Genomic DNA, 17,760 nt, shown 5'->3' on the forward strand with positions numbered 1-17,760 from the left:
GTTACCTTTTGACTTTTAAAAGAACCCTTTAAGAAGAGATTGAGATGTTTACTCTTGTTTGAAATATCCCTACAAAGGGCACCTAAGGGTGTCTCTCAAAAAGCGTTTGGAGTTTGCCCAATGACTGAACCCAGAGAGTGGGTGGAGAATTCCTGCCATTATGCAGTTGAATCAGGTAGATTATGAATTCATGAGTTATACTGGCGGTCAAGACTGCCCCAGGCATATAATATCGACCTTTCAAGTAAGAGGGGAATGGAAAGAAAATATAAGAATTTTCATCTTCTATCAAGTTAATGAAAGATTTAATGAAAGAAATTGTCTAAATGATGATAATTTTTAATGTGGACAGAGCTGTTTTGGCTGCAAAAGTCAAGCAACATTTTCCCCATGTGCTTGTGTTATAGCTAACTAAATTGGACTACTAATTTAGGACACTAAATTGGGAGCATCCAATGGAAACTTACTAATAATGGTACTTTAAATGTGTTTTCCAAATGCTTGAATGGATTTATGCACACACATAATCACTTGCTGCATAAGTAGCTTTAATTTGGACTGAATTACTCAAGTGTTAGTCGCACACATTTGCCATTTATTAGATCATGACAAACAAAAGGCAAATACAACTACTTCTATATTTAACGTGGGCATAAGCTTAAGCCTGAGCAAATATCCATCCTGTGAAACATGCAGATGAATAAAATAAGCACAGAATCTTCTGAAAATGAACAATTGCTGGCACTGGTTGACTATTATATGTTTTAAACATATCAGTGATTCAATGTGAAAGTAAAAATACTGTCAGCTAAACAATCATTTGAATTATATAGCCGAGTTTCTTTAAACGCAACAGTTTTTAGATTAGCATTTTGATCATGTTAATTTAGCCTATCAAGCTTCACAAATTCGATTCAGTTCAAATCAATTTGTAAAAGAACTACATAATTAGTTTTCATCTGTTACTTTCAGGCTGAACATATTGGGAATTTTGGGACAGATTTGGGTAAAACACATTTTAGCATGTCTAGCATATCTGTACGTTCAATGCTGCTATAGGAGCACATCTCCACAATGACAAGCAATAGAATTTGTAAACAATTAAAGACTGCCATCTAGTGCTCAAAAGTCATAAGCCCACACTAAAGGGAGAATTTATTTTTACATTAGCCAGTCTGGTGAAAGGGGTTGTTCTTTTTTTCTCAAAAAGTGGACCTTTTTGCAGTTATTTGCCTTATTTTTCTGTTGAATTATGAGATCTAAATAGTGCATTTTAGTGACATTTTAAGCAGCATTAGCTGTATTAGCTTGTTGGACGGTCATCATAACCACACTTTATGATGCACCAAAAATGTTTCCTAAATATTTAAAATAAAGAAATGTCAAAATTAATACTTATTTCTAAAATTCAAATTTATTACATCATTTATCATTAGAAAAAAGAAACATCAATGATGTTTTACATCAATACCTGTCTATTGTTATTTATTTTGCAAAGAACTACCTGCCCAGCATATTCTTTCCACAGTCAGAATCTAGCAATTTGAATAAAAAATATATTTAAAAAATATTATTAATAATAATAGCATAGTGTAGAGCAATTCAAACAAACAAATTATCTAGCCTCTCTTGTATAAGAAAGTACATTTGAAAATTAATGTATAACAACAATGGCCAAAATAGTATTCAAATTCATTTTAATAAGGGTTGCTTTTGGTGCTTCACACCTTTTTATTGGTAGTTTTTGTGTTTCAAGAACAGTGTCTACGATTTAGAATAAAAGTCACTTTTAAAATGTTTTCGCTATTTAAATACAAGTAGCAAAAGATTCTCTTGTGTCAGATTGTGCATTTTCTTGCACAAAATATTTTAGCTAAAGTCACAAAGAAGATAATGTTAATTATGGGCATACGTTTTATTTTATTTAGAATCGTATGCGATGTAAAAAAAACTCAGACTGTTTTACATTATTTTAATGAACATTAAATTAAGTTGCAAGTCAGAACATAGAGTAGTATCAGTAACATTGAGAAAAAAATAAAATAGAAATAAATATGAATAAAGACATCAACATTATTCATTTTATGCATGCAAAAGAGTATAGATTTTTTTTTTTTTTTTGCTATGTATACTAGTATGACTAATTGATATTTTAAATGAGTAAAATTATAATTTTCCTTGACTGTTTGCATTTATGAATAAAGATGTGCTGTCAGATTTGCTTTTTGTATAGTGTGTAGCCTTTGTGTGTGAATGCGAGAGTGTATGGGTGTTTTCCAGTGATGGGTTGCGGCTGGAAGGGCATTCGCTGCGTAAAGCATATGCTAGTTAAGTTGGTGGTTCATTCCGCTGAAGTGAACCCGATTAATAAAGCGACTAAAACAAAAGGGTGTGCTGTTAATAAACTCCCGCAACTTGTAGCGCTTTGCGCATGCGCACTCTTGGCCCCTCCTAGTAACAGCTTTATTCTTTGCCCCTGCGTTTTCTGCGGAAACCCCTAGTGTGCGTAAAGTCAACGGGTTGTTTTCGATCACGGACGTGAGTCAGTACGACAAAACTGTGATTTAAACAACATCACTGTGGCCATCGAGGTTGACGACGGGGAGACTGGGTTACCGCGGCAGTATTTTGATAAAAGGAGGAACGTTTTTTTTGTTTTTAGTGTTTTGTATCCGTTTTGCTGTAGTCTGTTGTGTTTTTGTATGTGTGATGGACGCCATTTTAGGTTGGTCACACTAGCTCATAGCCACATTGTTCAGGCCTTGCTTCAAACTACGTCGGTTTGTGTTTTTTGTTGTTGTTGAAATTTGGACTACGCCGAACAAACATTTCGGAGGAACTCATTTCGGACACCGAGGCGACGTTATTGACTGGACTCTACACGTTCACCCATACGGACACCGTTTGAACTGTATATTTCTTGATCAGAGTTGGACCTTACGGACAGCTCACGGCTAACCGCCATATGGTCTTGGACATTGAAACCCTGCAGGAGAGTTTCTGGCTTCTTGCTGGGAAATTCCGTGGACTTAAATCACTTGCGTCATAAAGATTGCGTGTTGCATTTGATCACGGTCTTTCTGAACACTTGCTATTTTCAAATCGCAGTTGCTATTCACGTGAGGCAGAATCCACACGACCTCCTTAGTGGAGACCTTTTGATTTAACAAAAGAGTGTTGAGATGATGAGCAAATATGGCTATTATTCTTAAACTGTTAAGCTGATAAACTGATATTGAGTAAGGTTGATCGCTGGGAGAGCCCACGCGATCGGGCGAGTTGTAGTTGAGTTTGGTTGTGTGTGGTGGTGGTGTCTGACCACAAGGAGTGTTTAAACATGTCTTGTGTCCATTACAAGTTTTCTTCTAAACTTAACTACGACACGGTCACCTTCGATGGCCTTCACATCACGCTCAGTGATTTGAAACGCCAGATCATGGGGCGAGAGAAGCTGAAGGCCGCGGACTGCGACCTGCAAATCACCAACGCTCAGACTAAAGAAGGTAAGCTGGACAAAATGTGTTTGTTTGTTTGTTAAAAGTTTGTCCGAGTAATTGATACTAACCAATGTTAACATAAGTAAACGCGTAAGGTTTGTTGGAAAAGGGGTTTGAATTATTGCCTTAGTTAACTGTTAGCTTATAGCTAATGTTTGCTAACCTGTCACCAGCTTCGCTATTATATAACTTTTAAATGTGATTTTATGTCTTTTAATTATAAGCTTGTAAATGATTTGTTTTATTGCAATTAATTAATTTAAAGTATTGTTTTTAACTGTACATTTGTGTAGTGAAGACTCCATTTTGTGTGCCAGCGTTTATGTGTGCTCGTTACATAGACAAAGGAATGTGAGAGGTGTTAATTAAAGTTAATGGTTTTGCCATTCTTATTTTTGATTACAGAATACACTGACGATGAAGCCCTCATTCCTAAAAACTCGTCTGTCATCATTAGACGAATCCCTATTGGAGGGCTTAAGTCGACAAGCAAAACATATGTCATGTAAGTACATTACTACTTTTAACCTGCAGTTGTCTTTTATAAATATTTGTACGACAAAAACATCTAAAAGTGTTAGATGTTTCAGTAGATATTAGCTAGGAACATTGTAATGTGGAAACTGCTGTATGTCATTTACAGTTCTGCATGTTCAACATTAATATGTTGTGATTTGATGTGAGGCATGAAGGGTAAAATGTCATATTTAGTCTCACCTTCCCCAATGGTGTATTATGATTGTAAATTTAAAATAAATGAGGAATAGTAGCCCAATTGGCATGTGAATTTTTTTTTAGGCCGACGGGTTAAAAACATCCACTTTTTATTAAAACTTCTTAAAAGTGATTATAAGTGTAATACTGAAATGCATTTTTACTTGAGCTGTTAAAATGTCTTACAGTAAATGAAGTCGTTGTTATTAGAGGTTAACCTCTTTCCTTGTTTTGTTTTGCAGCGATCGTTCTGAACCAAGTGGATCTTCAAAAGCAGTATGTAAAACCAACTCATTTCCTTGTCTCATTACACACATTTTCAAACTCCTCAGCAGCGGCTTTGTCTTGAAATCATTTAGGGAACGTTTCTCATGCTCCTCAATGTTGTCTTTGAAACCTGTTTGAAGATAACAAAGTGTGTTGAGCTGAATGTTTATATTTTGTGATTTGCAAAATTTGTTGCATTTGATATTAATGTTTTTCCACAATATCCAGTGTGTACAGAAGTCTCTGCGCATGCTAATACACTGTTTTCACATTGAATAAGTCCTCTACAAATATGAATTCTGTTGTACAGTTTAGTGTAAGATCATATTGATCCACCTAATTTTTGAACATGGCCAATGTTCAGTTTGTTTGTCCTTAAAGTGACACATCTGTAAACAGTTGTCTGTTTTGTTTTTTAATAAAAAACTGCATTATTTATTAATTTCACCTTGTATCATACAGCTTCAGTGTCTTACTACTCATGTTTGCTCTATTGCTGTTATAAGGCACAACATATTTAGTTGGGTGTATGTGTGTGTGAGAGGAAGAGAGGATTTTTTTAACATTTATTTTTTGTAAAAGCGTATTTCCTAAAACAATGAGCCTAGCTTTGGACTAACTGTATGTCAATTTTGTTTTTGTTTTTTAACCTAAGATGTGCTTGACCTAGCCTAGTTTGCATTAAGGAAACTGGCTTTTGGCATTTAGAATAGTCTACGGAAAGCTGTCCAGTAAACAAATTACTTTTACTACAACTTAATTTTCATTCGTTACTCTAGTAATACCTGAAGTTGACTGCTTAGTTAAAGGGATAAATCATGCAAAATTAACAATGTCAATTTACTCACCTTCTAGTTATTCCAAATCCATATGAGTTTATAGATATTTCGATTAATGTTGTTACCAGTTGGTGGTAGCCATTAACCTTCACGGTATTTTCATACTTAGAAATTCATTAGGTTTTCATTAACCTTAACTAGGTTTTACATTTTAATGAGCTATATGCACAGCTAGTGTTTTTCAGCCAATAATAAACTTTCAGTGAAAACTAAATGTGACCATTTTCAACTTCATAATGCAGAGTTCAGACTGTTTGATTTTAGCCCTGATTTGAACTCGCAGACAGGTTTTAAGAAATTGCACACAAATGCCTGAAATCACAGGCAAGTCAGTGCTCCTTTATGACACAGTAATCAAACAGTATTGAAAATGTTATCCAAGAGAAAAGCAGTTGAGTCTCAGACATCAGTCAGATATTTGGCATAAGTATCTGGAGCTGTTGGCAATTTAAACCATGCCGTGTGAAATGAGTTTTGATTTGAAAAAAAACATTGCCGATTACCTACATACTACTTAGGCTCGCGGTCATCTGTTTGTCTTGTGTGTATTTTTCTGTGCGGGACACTCCTCTCATTCGCACACAGGCAGACACACACACACAGAGAGGGAAATTGCGCCTAACGACGTACAGCACCTCTCTCTCTCTTACACACACACATATCGCTCCCGCGATTTATTCCGAAATTTACTCCCACACCGTAAGAAATCTGGTCGGCTCCTGCGGTATAGCAGCGGGAATGCAGAGAGCTGTAATCAGGCCATAATATTTATACCCGATGGGGCCCGAGACCGACAGGTACATTTTGATAGACTGCTTTTTAAAGCCCGAACCTGTTTACAGCCCGATATTATACAAATGTGCTCATGCGCACAGCTCTTTTGCATTTTTTCAAGAATGAGTCATTTATATGTTTTAACATAATTTATTCGTAACAAGCGTAAACTATATGCCACTTGGAAGTTGGAAAAAAGAAATAAAATAAGTCCTCTGTAACATCTCAGCACTCTAAATAGGTCTAGGTACATGCACTTCGCCTTTAAATTAGCTAACACACCAATGAAAAGAAGTCTTGCTTAACAAATCAAATTAAAATGAAATCTAAATGATGACAGGTATTTTGGCAATAAGAAATTTAGATGAAGACTCTGCAAGATTTGTTTCGCCACTTCTCTTCACAATCTGGCATTAAGGCGACAGTGAAGCTGAATATTAAAAGAATAATGCCAGCATTAGCCTGTATACTCTGTCTACATTATGATTATATTTTTTAATTAATATTAATTTATAATTGAAAAACCCTTTACTCACCAAGATTAGGCTACGTGTTTTTGTGGAGGAACATTATTAAATCCACTGGCTATAGCGCAGTCCTGCTCTCAGGACCGATGGTGCGTCCTTGCAGCACCGAACACCTTTCCTGCTGCTACAGGCCGAGATGCAGAGTTCTGATCTGGCTAATTTTGCAAGTTTTTGGTAGGATTGTTTGCTCATCTTCTACCAGCCAGGAACATCCATTTAATTTTCCATGACAGGAGTTTCAATGAAGCGAGTCACCCCATCTTTTTACCTATCAGCTTGTGGTTTGTGCTCTACCGTAATACACAGTGTATGAGCGACCGCCGAAATACCTTGGTGGCTAGAATTACCGTTCCTTCCGAGCTAGTGACTGGCTTGACTGCCGTCAAAATTAGCTTTTTTTAACTTCATCATTTGTTTCACCTTTGCAAGGATGGATTTTAATGCAGGCATTTAGATTTTTTCGGGTCCCGTCGGGTTCGGGCAAAAATCTTCAGCTCTGATGCAGACCTCTAGTTCATATTCACCACGTCTCCTTTCTCATCCGGAGATACTGCCAAACTGCACGTCACTTTGGAGCGCGACTCGTCACCTCACCTCTCCCCCTCCCTCTCTATCTCTTCCTCACTGTCCTGTGATGACAATCACGCATACGTTTTTGTAGGCATTAAAGGATATTTAATATTTTATGACGGTATAACGGTATTGAAATTGACACACGTTGCTATTTTTAGATCCGCGGCATACCGTAATACCGTCCGAGCGAGCCGAGCGAGAGGTTGAGGGAGAAGTTAAGTGCTTCTTTTCAGTCTATATGGACTCAAGAATTGAAGAAAAAACTAGTGAATATTTTGCAGCTGTTTGTGTCTGTTTGACGTTTCATCTGAGCAATATCACAACTCGCTCAGGGAAAAAAAAAAAAAGTTGAGGAGTAATTGCTAATTCCTTTCAAAAGCCAGGTGAGCAAAATAAGTATATTGTCTAACCCGCTAAAGACTTCTTTCTCATTATGTAGTTAATAACAAAAGATATACTACGTGACTGTTGTTTCCATGTCACTTCTCGCATGTGTTTGGTTGTGTGGACTGACACGGGTGTCTGCTTATTTTATTTAATTTCCCCTATTCTAAAGTCATGCAGTGTGAAACCCTTTGTCACCTATCCATCCTACAGTGTAAACAGCAGTGATGAAACATTATCCCAGATAGTCATGTAGTGTGAAAACATCTATGACACAACTATTTTGAAAATTGTGCAGTCTGAACTCACCGCAAGGTTCCTTTTACAGCATCGCTGTTGTAATATAATTACAATACATTCAGTTAAACAGACTTAAGCATTCATTTAGTTGTTCAAGCATAAAACGAGATAAAATATTGTGTAGCCACTAGCGCCGTCAGGATCAGCAGACGGCCCAGAAACTAGTTGAAAATACTGGGGTAAACTCATATTTTAAAGACATGGTGGGGGAATATAGAACTTAATGCAGTGTTTCTTGTCTAGTCTGAGGACCTACTTTATATTGTATTTATCAGGCAGTAAAGATCACAGATTTTTTTTAAGAAGAAGAAATCAGAACTTAAATGTGGCAATTTTATAGTGGAAGAATAGTTCACCAGAAGCGCTGGGGCTGGCTGGCTTGCTGAAATGAAAAGTCTGTGCATATAACCCATTTATTTAATTTTCCTTTTGAAAGTGCTAATCATCGCTGTAGTTAAGGCTGATACAGACATTTTTATGCTTACACTAAAAACTTTTTACATTTGACTAGACATTGACACAACATTTTACCACAGAGATAAGATAAAATAATATTTGATGAGAGAACACCCCCTCTCCCTATATCTAATATGAATCTATTTGAGCTAATTAAAATCGTGGCAGGTTTGTTATTTTAAAATTTGTGAAATTAGTTTTTGTAAAATTTTAGTCAAGTGTATGATAAAGGACGTATTTTGGTTCAAACTGTTTTTTTTATTATTATTCATGAGGTTGTCTTTTTAATATGAGTGATACTTGAGTACAACATATTTACAGTTTGCAACATATTTAATGAACTTTCAGACATTGTCATTCTGATTACCGATTGAGCTTAAATATGTATTTGTTTAAACTTTTTTTGTACTTTAATGCCAGACAAATCTTTCATATTTGAATCATGTCACTGTTTGTACCTGTTTTACATTTTTGATGTTTTTTCCGATTGTATGCAAAACAGCTTCTGAGTTTTCCTGTGACAGCTTCTATTATGCTGTACTATTTTATGTTTATTATTGCTTTGATCAAACTTGTAGTTTTTCAATGTACATATGTGATGTTGAGACTGAAACTGCCTATAAAAGCAGTGACCTTCAAAGGGGAACTTTTATGTAGGACAGTTTGAAAAAAGTATCTCATTCCAGTGAAGTTTTAAATGCACATTTCATATTCTATATGGCCTGTTGTATTATAGTTACTTTTTATATCTGATTCAATTGCTTTTCTATTTGATTTACCTGCAAGGCTTTGCAATAAAACTTCAATGTTTAATTCCTTCAAATCTTTTTTAAGGCCCAGTCTGTTCACTTTCCTTAGGGTTTTTTGATCAATTCCTTTCTTGGTCACAAGTAATTAGCCTAATGACTATGAAGCTATACTTATTGTTTTTTCAAAACTAATTAACTCATATTTATTAACTGGTTATGATCTAGTTAAACATAACATGTAATGTTAAAATTAAATCAGGACTTAATTAAAAAACAACATAACAAAAAAAAATAACACTTTCATGTGTCATTTAAAATTTGGTAGTAATTGTTTACGTGTTTAAATTATTTTAACTTTACACATTTGTCCAGTTTCTCACTGATGGGCATGATAAAGTTGTGCCTTGACGTAGTGGTGAACCCCTCTTTGTTTTAATGTTTTTTCCAATGACAGATTGATTCTTCATCCATTTCACTGGCCCTGCTTTCAAAGGTATTTTAAACTTTGTAACTACCTGATACACTCTGCTGTGTGTTATGTCATTGTTTTAGATTGGGCAAGCCACAATATTGGCAAAGTGTGCAAAACTTTTTTTTTTTTTTACTTTGTCACATTTGTTTATATGGTGTTATGTGAAATTTGTTGTGTAATGTGAAATTTTATGTTTTTCAGCAACTTAATTAAAATTAGTTATATTTCTGTAGTATTTCAATACTTATTTTAAATGTGTGTGTATATATGTATATTGTTGCGATTTATTTATTTATTTATTTTATTATTTTTTTTTTTTGGTACCTGTGTAAAAGCCTGGTCCTGTAAAGAGTAAGCACACTGCCTTATATCAGTGTGTATTGGAGTACTGTATAAGCCTCTTGACCACATTGTGGTCAAGTTGCACCCTGAAATCCTTTTTTTAATCTTTTTGTTCTTTTTTTTCACATTTGAGAGCCCTGCATCACTTGTTGTTGTTCAATGAGCAATCTTAGGAAGTCATGTTCTTCATTTTTCACTCCGAAAATATTTACATGTTAACCATTGTTTTTTATATTCTTCATGCAATGACAAAAAAAAAATAATTACCAAGATTTTGCAGCATTTGCATATATGAATTTCAGACCAATGCCCTGAATATTTTTGGTGCTGTGTAGTGGTTTATGTCATGACTTAGTGTGAAATATTGTTCATTTCGCACCTTCAAAAGAGATCTACTCATCAATAAAACCGAACCATCATAAAACATCTCTTAAACCACTTTTAGTTCATGAAAGTAGCCAGTGTTGAGTCTTGCATGAGACTTGGTAACTCTTGATTATGGCTTTTTTTTTGCTGGCTTGCTGTAGTTAAAAAAAAATTTTATGCATTTTGTTTCTCATTTTTATGGTCTGAGGTGGTGCTCAATTGCCATTTTTGTACTTTTAAATAACACACTTCTATAAAGGCATAAAGCTGCTTCTTACAGGACAAGGTTTTTGTATGTATTTGGTCTACTCCGTTGAACACTCCAACATTTATTTTATTTTTGAAAACATTGTCTGTTAAACAGACAGCCAATCTTGCTGAAACAAATGCATCAGAGGAAGACAAAATAAAAGCAATGATGTCTCAGTCCAACCATGACTATGATCCAATCCAGTAAGTATGCATGTCAAGACACTGACAGGCTTTTTTAATTGGTTTCAGAATCAATTCTAACATTAATCTCTATTTGTTAGTTATGCAAAGAAGCTTGTTGGTCCGCCTCCACCAAACTATACATGCTTTCGTTGTGGGAAAACTGGACATTACATCCGAAACTGCCCAACAAATGGGGTAATTGGGTTTTCATTACCACAGCTTGTAACTTTGCAATTGTTTTGAATTTGGCAGTGCCAACTGTTGCTCCAGACTTGTCTTTTTTTTTTTTTATACCATTAGAATTTATCGGAGATGAAATTTAATCTTGAGTATCAATCATGCTTTAGCAGGATAGAAGTTTTGAAGCTCCTCAACGGATAAAGAAAAGCACAGGAATACCTCGGAGTTTCATGGTGGAGGTTGATGATCCAAACAGAAAAGGTGTCATGTTGACAAACAGTGGAATATATGCCATTCCTACTATTGATGCGTGAGTATGCTTGGCCTTGCTGTAAATGATTGTGATAATTTCTTGTTTACTTGTAGTATACTTGTAGTTTACTTTGTAGTTGTTAATTATATTTTGCTTGCTATGTATAGTGAGGCCTATGCCATTGGCAAAAAAGAAAAGCCACCATTCTTGCCCCAGAATCAGTCCTCATCCTCAGAGGAAGAAGATCCAGTACCTGATGAGCTGCTGTGCTTGATCTGCAAGGATCTTATGACAGATGCTGTGGTTATTCCCTGCTGTGGAAATAGTTACTGTGACGATTGTAAGTGTCTATATCAACAGATGTCAAAAAGGTAAAGTGTTTTTGACCTTGGAAAGCTAAAACTGTATTGTGACCACAGGTATTCGAACATGTTTGCTGGAATCTGAAGAACATGTTTGTCCAACCTGCAAACAATCAGATGTATCCCCCGATGCCTTGATTGCAAACAAATTCTTGCGCCAAGTAAGATATTCTTGTTTTAATTGTTGGTTAGCACATGTCTCTAGTTTTTATCTAATATTGCAACATTAAGACGACTTTATTATTCTTTTTTTTTTTTCAACTTAAGGCAGTGAATAACTTTAAGAATGAAACTGGATATACCAAGAGGATTCGAAAAGCTACAGCTACTCAAGCAGTTGCTCAAGGAGCTCAAAAACAAGCTCCTGCTCAACGTCCTCCTATGAGACGCCAGCAGGATCCTCTGATACCCAGTGTTCCAAGCTCAGCGGCTGATAGCACCCCTCCACAAAGCACACCTGCTGCCCCTTTATCTCCTGTTAGCACTCACGAGCCTTCCAGCACCCCACCTTCTTCCAGCAGCTCTACTGTACACAGCAGCACTGCACCTGCAGGGTCAAACTATAGTCCTGTGGTAAACTCTCCTCCGCACCCTACTAGGCAGGATGACCCTCCTCCATCCAAGTAAGAATTTTATAGCACTTCAGATGATCGCTTGGTTGTGTAATATGTGAATGACTGGTTTTACCTTTGGCTTGTGCAGTTATTGAATTTTTACCCTGTGTTTTTCAGAGAACCAGAGACCCCACCATCTGCTGTTATACCTTCATCTGAGACATCTATGTCTACAAATTCTGCTGTTCCAAAGGTATTTTTTCCTCCTTTTAGTATGTGCTTTTAAAATTACTAATGCCAGAGGGGAGTACACTAACTTTGAAAGCCACAAACGATGTTGAGAACATAAGTACTGCAGTTGTAAAACAATAAATGTCCTGATATTTCTGATACAATATGACCCATGTCAGTTGACCCTCTTCTATAAGCACAGTTTATTGATTCCTTTTATTTGTATTATCTAGGGATATCATGTCCCTGTAATTGGAAAACCGAGTTTGCCTCAGCAGCACATGCACAGACCAGGTAAGATGATAACAGCAAGTCTTCTGATATTTATTGTCTGTAGACAATATTTAATTTGTAAATTTTTTTTTAGGACCCCAAAGGAGTAGTGGTCAAAGGCCATCTGGAAGTCGTTCTGGATGGGATCCGTAAGTATCAAAGTGTAATCTAATACATTTTAGTTTTAAACAACAAATGTGAAAAATCCTGACTTTTATTTATCCTACCAGGTCCACGAGTAGAGGTAGACTTCAGAGTGAGAGGCCACCAAGAATACAGCCTCAACCAGTGCAAAATCTTCCTCCTGTAGTCCCTCCAGTATTTGTGCCCCCTGCTCTTTTTCCACCTCCTCCACATCCTATGCCACAGCCACCTGTTGTTGTTCCTCAGCAATATCCCATACAATTTCCTCAAGGACAGCAGCCACCACCTCCTTCCTTCAACATTCCTCCTCCTGTATTTCCTCCTGTTCCACCTAATGTGACTGCTCCATGGGTGCCTCCTGGCCCTCAGCCACCTATAGCCAACCCTATCTCTGCTATGCCAGCTGCACCTTTTCTATCCAAGGAGGAGTTTTATCGTCAGCAGCGTCGATTGAAGGAGGAGTAAGTAGTTATTGGGTTTTTAAGTATTGTCTGTAGAGTATTATTCTTCTTTGCCCGTGCTTATTGTCATTTCTGTTGTAATGTATTTCCAAGGTTTAACTGCAAAGTTTTATTTCCTTCCTGTCTTTGATAAATAGTTCCCAATGTCGATTCGTTACCAGGGAGAAGTCCAAACTTGAGGAGTTCACCAATGACTTTGCCAAAGAGCTTTTGGAGTATAGAAAAATCCAGAAGGAGAGAAGGCGATCCTACTCGAGGTAAAAATTAAATTGACAGATTGACCCACCAAACTGTCAATTTTGTTAAATGATGTCTGGCATCAACTAAATTTTCAATTACATTTTTTCCAGATCCAAATCCCCTTACAGGGGTTCCTCCTACAGTGGTTCTTCATATTCCTATTCAAAATCTCGCTCTCGTTCCAGATCACCTCGCTCCTATTCTCGGTCACTATCCCGATCACGGTCAAGATCCCGTTCACGGTCTCGTTCTCGATCACGCTCCTTCTCTCGCTCACCATACTCCCGCAGGCCTCGAGGTCGAAGTCGTAGCTATCGATCAAGGTCACGCACTCCAACATTCCATCGTTCTCGCAGTAGATCTCCATCATATAGAGGTCGTGAGATGAGTGGGATGGTAAGTGGCATCTACCGTTCCCGCTCTCGATCCCCCATGTATAGAAATCATAGTCCTGGCAAGAAACTCCCACCACCAGCTCAACTGGAAGGTGAGCGCAAATATACAGGAAGGTACAGAGAACTCCCGCCTTATGATGCTAAGGCTTATTATGGCCGAAACGTAGACCAGAGTGACCCTTATGAAAGAGAGCGATACAGAGAGTGGGAAAGAGAGTACAGAGAGTGGTATGACAAGTATTTCAAGAATTATAACAACCCACCAAGTGGTCAAATGCGAAGCCGTGTTCCAGGCAGCAGAGATGCCTATAGCCCTGAGCGTTTTGCTCCTCCTCGACCCAGAGAGAACTCCCCCTACAACAGGGGACGCCGAGAGGATTATCCACCACCACCTCAGAGCCACAGTGCCCAATCAAGAGGCAGAGTTGCCATGACATACCAAGAGAAGTGTGCTGAGAAGTTTGGCCACCTTCATGCCAATACCACTGGAACAGGCAGAAGTCTTAACAAAGAGCCTTTGAAACCTATCAAAGATCGAGAACAGAGTGGCAACTCAGCCACAGACTCCAAGTCTCTGAAGCATAAGAAACATCGCAAAAAAAAGAGAGAGGATGGTGACCTCTTTAGCCACTCTGACTCTATGGATGAATCCAGGAAAGATGATCGTAAGATGGACTCGATGCTGATTAATTCAAGCCGAGATGATGCCACCCCTGTAAGGGATGAGCCCATGGACGGTGCTGCTGTGCCCTATAAGAGAACCCCTGAAAAAGAAAAAAAAGAAAAGACTAAAAGTAAATCTGACAAAGTTAAGCGAAAATCTGAAAGCAGTGGCCAGAAAAAAGAAGCATCAGGAAAGACATCAAAGTCAGCCAGAGAGAAAGAATCAGATGCCCCACGAGAGAAGGTAGCTTCCACTGGACCAGCCATAAAGAGAGTCAAAGAAGAACCTCCCCATAAATCTGAACCAAGCAAGACTCAGTCCTCAGACCCCAAACTCATGCTCCCACGCAAGTTAATGCAGTCAAGGCCCCTCAAACACCATCAGGAGCTGAAGGCCATCAAAGATGAGATTAAAAGCAAGAAGGACTTGGTGAAAGACCCTGCAAAGCAAGACAAAGCTTCTGGCAAAGATGGAAAGGCTTCCAAAAAAGATCCAGAGAAGCCTTTTAAAATGGAGGAGAAGATACCTGCCAAAGTTGTTGATGCCAAACAGGATAAAAAGAAACGAAGAGATGACAAGTCATCTGTAAAAGATCCAGATGGCCCTCCTGTAAAAGTTGCTAAAATGGAAACTGATGTGGTGAAGACCTCTCCCAAACCTAAACCCAAACTGGAGAGTGAAAGGCCAGTTGAGAAGGACAAACCAGCTATTCCCTCTCTTCTAGATATCAAGCCAGAGCCTGTAAGGAAAATTAAAATCAATAGGGAAATTGGCAAGAGAATATCTAGCACTGATCGACCAGTTTTAGCTGAGGACTCCGCTCATGGCCCTGGTAAGGGCAGGCTTGATAAGTCAAGAGGAAAACTGAGGAGGAAGGTACATGCTCCGGATGGATCAGGGTCTTTACTTGTCGATTATACCAGGTGAGAAGTATTAAATAGCTTTTTTTCCCATTTAATTTGAACATTAGCTTATTTATATTTGATTATTTGTATTTTGCAGCACCAGCTCTACAGGTGGAAGCCCCATCAGAAAGCACGAGGAGAAGATTGACTTAAAGAAGACTGTTGTGAAGACCCTGGAAGAATACACCAATGACAGCTCCACCCCTGCTGAGGATGAAATTGTAATGATACAAGTGCCCCGTTCTAAGTGGGAAAAGGAGGACTATGAATCTGAGGATGATGATTCTAAGGTTCTCAACAGGACGAGCAGTGCCGATACATCTGTCGCTGCTCCTTCAGTGGAGAACTCTGCTGTGAAATTATCTGACAAGGAGTCTCCCCATTCTGACAAAGCCCAATCTACCTTGAAAGAGGCTGATGTCAAACCTGCCAAAGACTCCACCTCAGGTGATAAGGAGAAAGATACTGACAAAGACAGAGAACGAGAAAGAACCAAAGAAAAAGATCGCAGCAGCACTACAGATCGTGAGTCAACTGATAAAAAGAAACCTAGTGTACCTAATCAGGAGAGCGCACATGCACAGGAGAAAGGCAGTGACCATGGCAGTGAGCGGAGCTCCTCTTCTCAGTCTTCTAGAGACAGGCAGGCTGATAAAGCTGAACCAAACTCTAGAAAGCCAACAGGTAGGGAGACAACTACAGGCCCCACCAGTAGGAAACCAGAGCATAGAGATGATACAAAAGACCACTTGGGTACAAGATCAAAAGATGAGAAAAATCCAATCAGGAGAATACCATCATCCCCACCATCAAGGGTGAAGGACTTGCACAAAGACTCTGGGAGAAAAAATCTTGAAGCACCTCAAGAGTCACAAAGTCCAAGTAGGACTAAGAGAGCACCACTTCAAAATACCTCTGAGCCAAAACGATCAGGTCCAGAGGACCACAGAGAGAGCCAGTCTTCTAGGCATTCTGAAGTGCGTCCCAGTAAAGACAAAGAGCACAGGACTCCACATATAACTTTGACTCCTGAGCCAAGGACTGATGCGGAGAAAAGTGCTCCACATGTAGACCATATCAAAATACCGTCTGCGCGCTTGACAAGACTCTCCTCAGATTTAGCACGGGAAACCGATGAGGCTGCGTTTGTCCCTGACTACAGTGAAAGTGACAGTGAGGCCTCGGACATTGAGAGCAAAACAGAGCAGAAAGGAAGAGAGCGGGACAGCAGTGGCAGCCATAGCCCGAGCCCGTCTGGAAGCCACGGACACAGCAGCAGCCCCAGCTCTCCAGGCAGCCAGGACAGCAAAAAGAAGAAAAGGGACAAAAAGGAGAAAAAGGAAAAGAAGAAACACAAAAAGCACAAAAAACACAAAAAGCATAAGAAACATACGAGTAATGAATCTGAATCAGAACTCAAGGGACAAAAACACAAACATAAAAAAAAGAAGTCGAAAAAGAGCAAGGACAAAGACAAAGATGACAAGGAAAAAGATGAAAATGGGAGAGATGAGCATAAGACAAAACTAACTGTTTAATTCATAGGTTTAACCGTTGATTTCACTTGATCATCTTAAAAAAACTGCTTAAGTACTGTTCAACTTTCATGAGAATTTGTTAACATGTTATTTTGTTGTTGTTGACCAAGCTAGCCTCTCCCGTCAATGGAAGAGAGTTCCTACTTGAGTGACAGGTTATTTTATTTTGGGTTCTGAATTTTCATGAATATTTTGGTTCTCATTTAAAATTGTTGCAGATTCTTTTTACATCATGGTTTTGCATTAAGGCTTTTGTAGAGGAAGCACTTTAGAAATGTGAATGTGATTGCAGATTTGCAAAATTTGCAGAGTTGCAAAAGCCCTTTTGTACCTCATCTCTTGTACAATTTGAGTTGGAGAGAAACATATCATTGACAGTATGAAAATATTGTTACCAAGGTAACGAGAGAGGGGTGTCCAAACGTTTTGGAACGCTGATTTACATATTGTGTTTTTGCACTGTGAATATTTCCTCTACTCTTTCATTTTATTCTTCACCCTCACAAGAGTAATTTAAATTATCTGCTGAAATGGAATTGCATATGTTTTGAGGACAATAAATTTTTCAGCAAATATAAATTCTCATGTTGTTTTTCATGCCTTAATAAAGACTGTTTCAAATTGACTCATTCTTTTTAATATTTTTTTTTAATGTAGACATTGTGATCACTCCAGTAATGCAAATTGGGAATTGTTAAGCTTACGCCAACACTTGAAATGTCAGGAATTAAGCAAATTAAGAAATAGGTTTGTTTAAAATGACTGATTTCTTTCATTTTAGCATAATTTTTAGATCTTTTTCAAGATACTAGTTCTCAAAGACCTGGCTAGGTTAATTGGGCAAGTTAGTAATTAAGCAAATCAT

The 17,760-nt window shown here is 37.9% G+C and overlaps 1 protein-coding gene across 9 annotated transcripts; it reads left to right on the plus strand.

The window, feature by feature from the left end:
- Nucleotides 1-2,489: 2,489 nt before the first annotated feature.
- On the plus strand, nucleotides 2,490-17,520 carry rbbp6 (retinoblastoma binding protein 6). 9 transcript variants are annotated; one of them, XM_087242520.1, is made up of 17 exons: nucleotides 2,490-3,503; nucleotides 3,903-4,002; nucleotides 4,454-4,487; nucleotides 9,535-9,573; nucleotides 10,625-10,713; nucleotides 10,794-10,890; nucleotides 11,043-11,185; nucleotides 11,296-11,468; nucleotides 11,548-11,651; nucleotides 11,758-12,113; nucleotides 12,222-12,297; nucleotides 12,509-12,569; nucleotides 12,643-12,697; nucleotides 12,779-13,153; nucleotides 13,291-13,410; nucleotides 13,579-15,375; nucleotides 15,455-17,520. In XM_087242520.1, exons 1-17 carry the CDS (start codon nucleotides 3,338-3,340, stop codon nucleotides 16,893-16,895), a joined length of 5,226 nt encoding a protein of 1,741 aa, XP_087098646.1. In that variant the 5' UTR covers nucleotides 2,490-3,337; the 3' UTR covers nucleotides 16,896-17,520.
- The last annotated feature ends 240 nt before the right edge of the window (nucleotides 17,521-17,760 follow it).

This window comes from Danio rerio, chromosome 3, assembly GCF_052040795.2.
Source record: "Danio rerio strain M-AB ecotype USA chromosome 3, GRCz13ab, whole genome shotgun sequence".
Taxonomy (NCBI): Eukaryota; Metazoa; Chordata; class Actinopteri; order Cypriniformes; family Danionidae; genus Danio; species Danio rerio.

Bases quoted from the DNA above. Each gene is read 5' to 3' on its own strand.
- rbbp6 (XM_087242517.1), top strand. From the start codon at position 3,338: ATGTCTTGTGTCCATTACAAGTTTTCTTCTAAACTTAACTACGACACG. The intron at 11,652-11,757 runs GTAAGATATTCT...TTTCAACTTAAG, and splicing joins CAAACAAATTCTTGCGCCAA to GCAGTGAATAACTTTAAGAA. The intron at 13,411-13,503 runs GTAAAAATTAAA...CATTTTTTCCAG, and splicing joins AGAAGGCGATCCTACTCGAG to ATCCAAATCCCCTTACAGGG.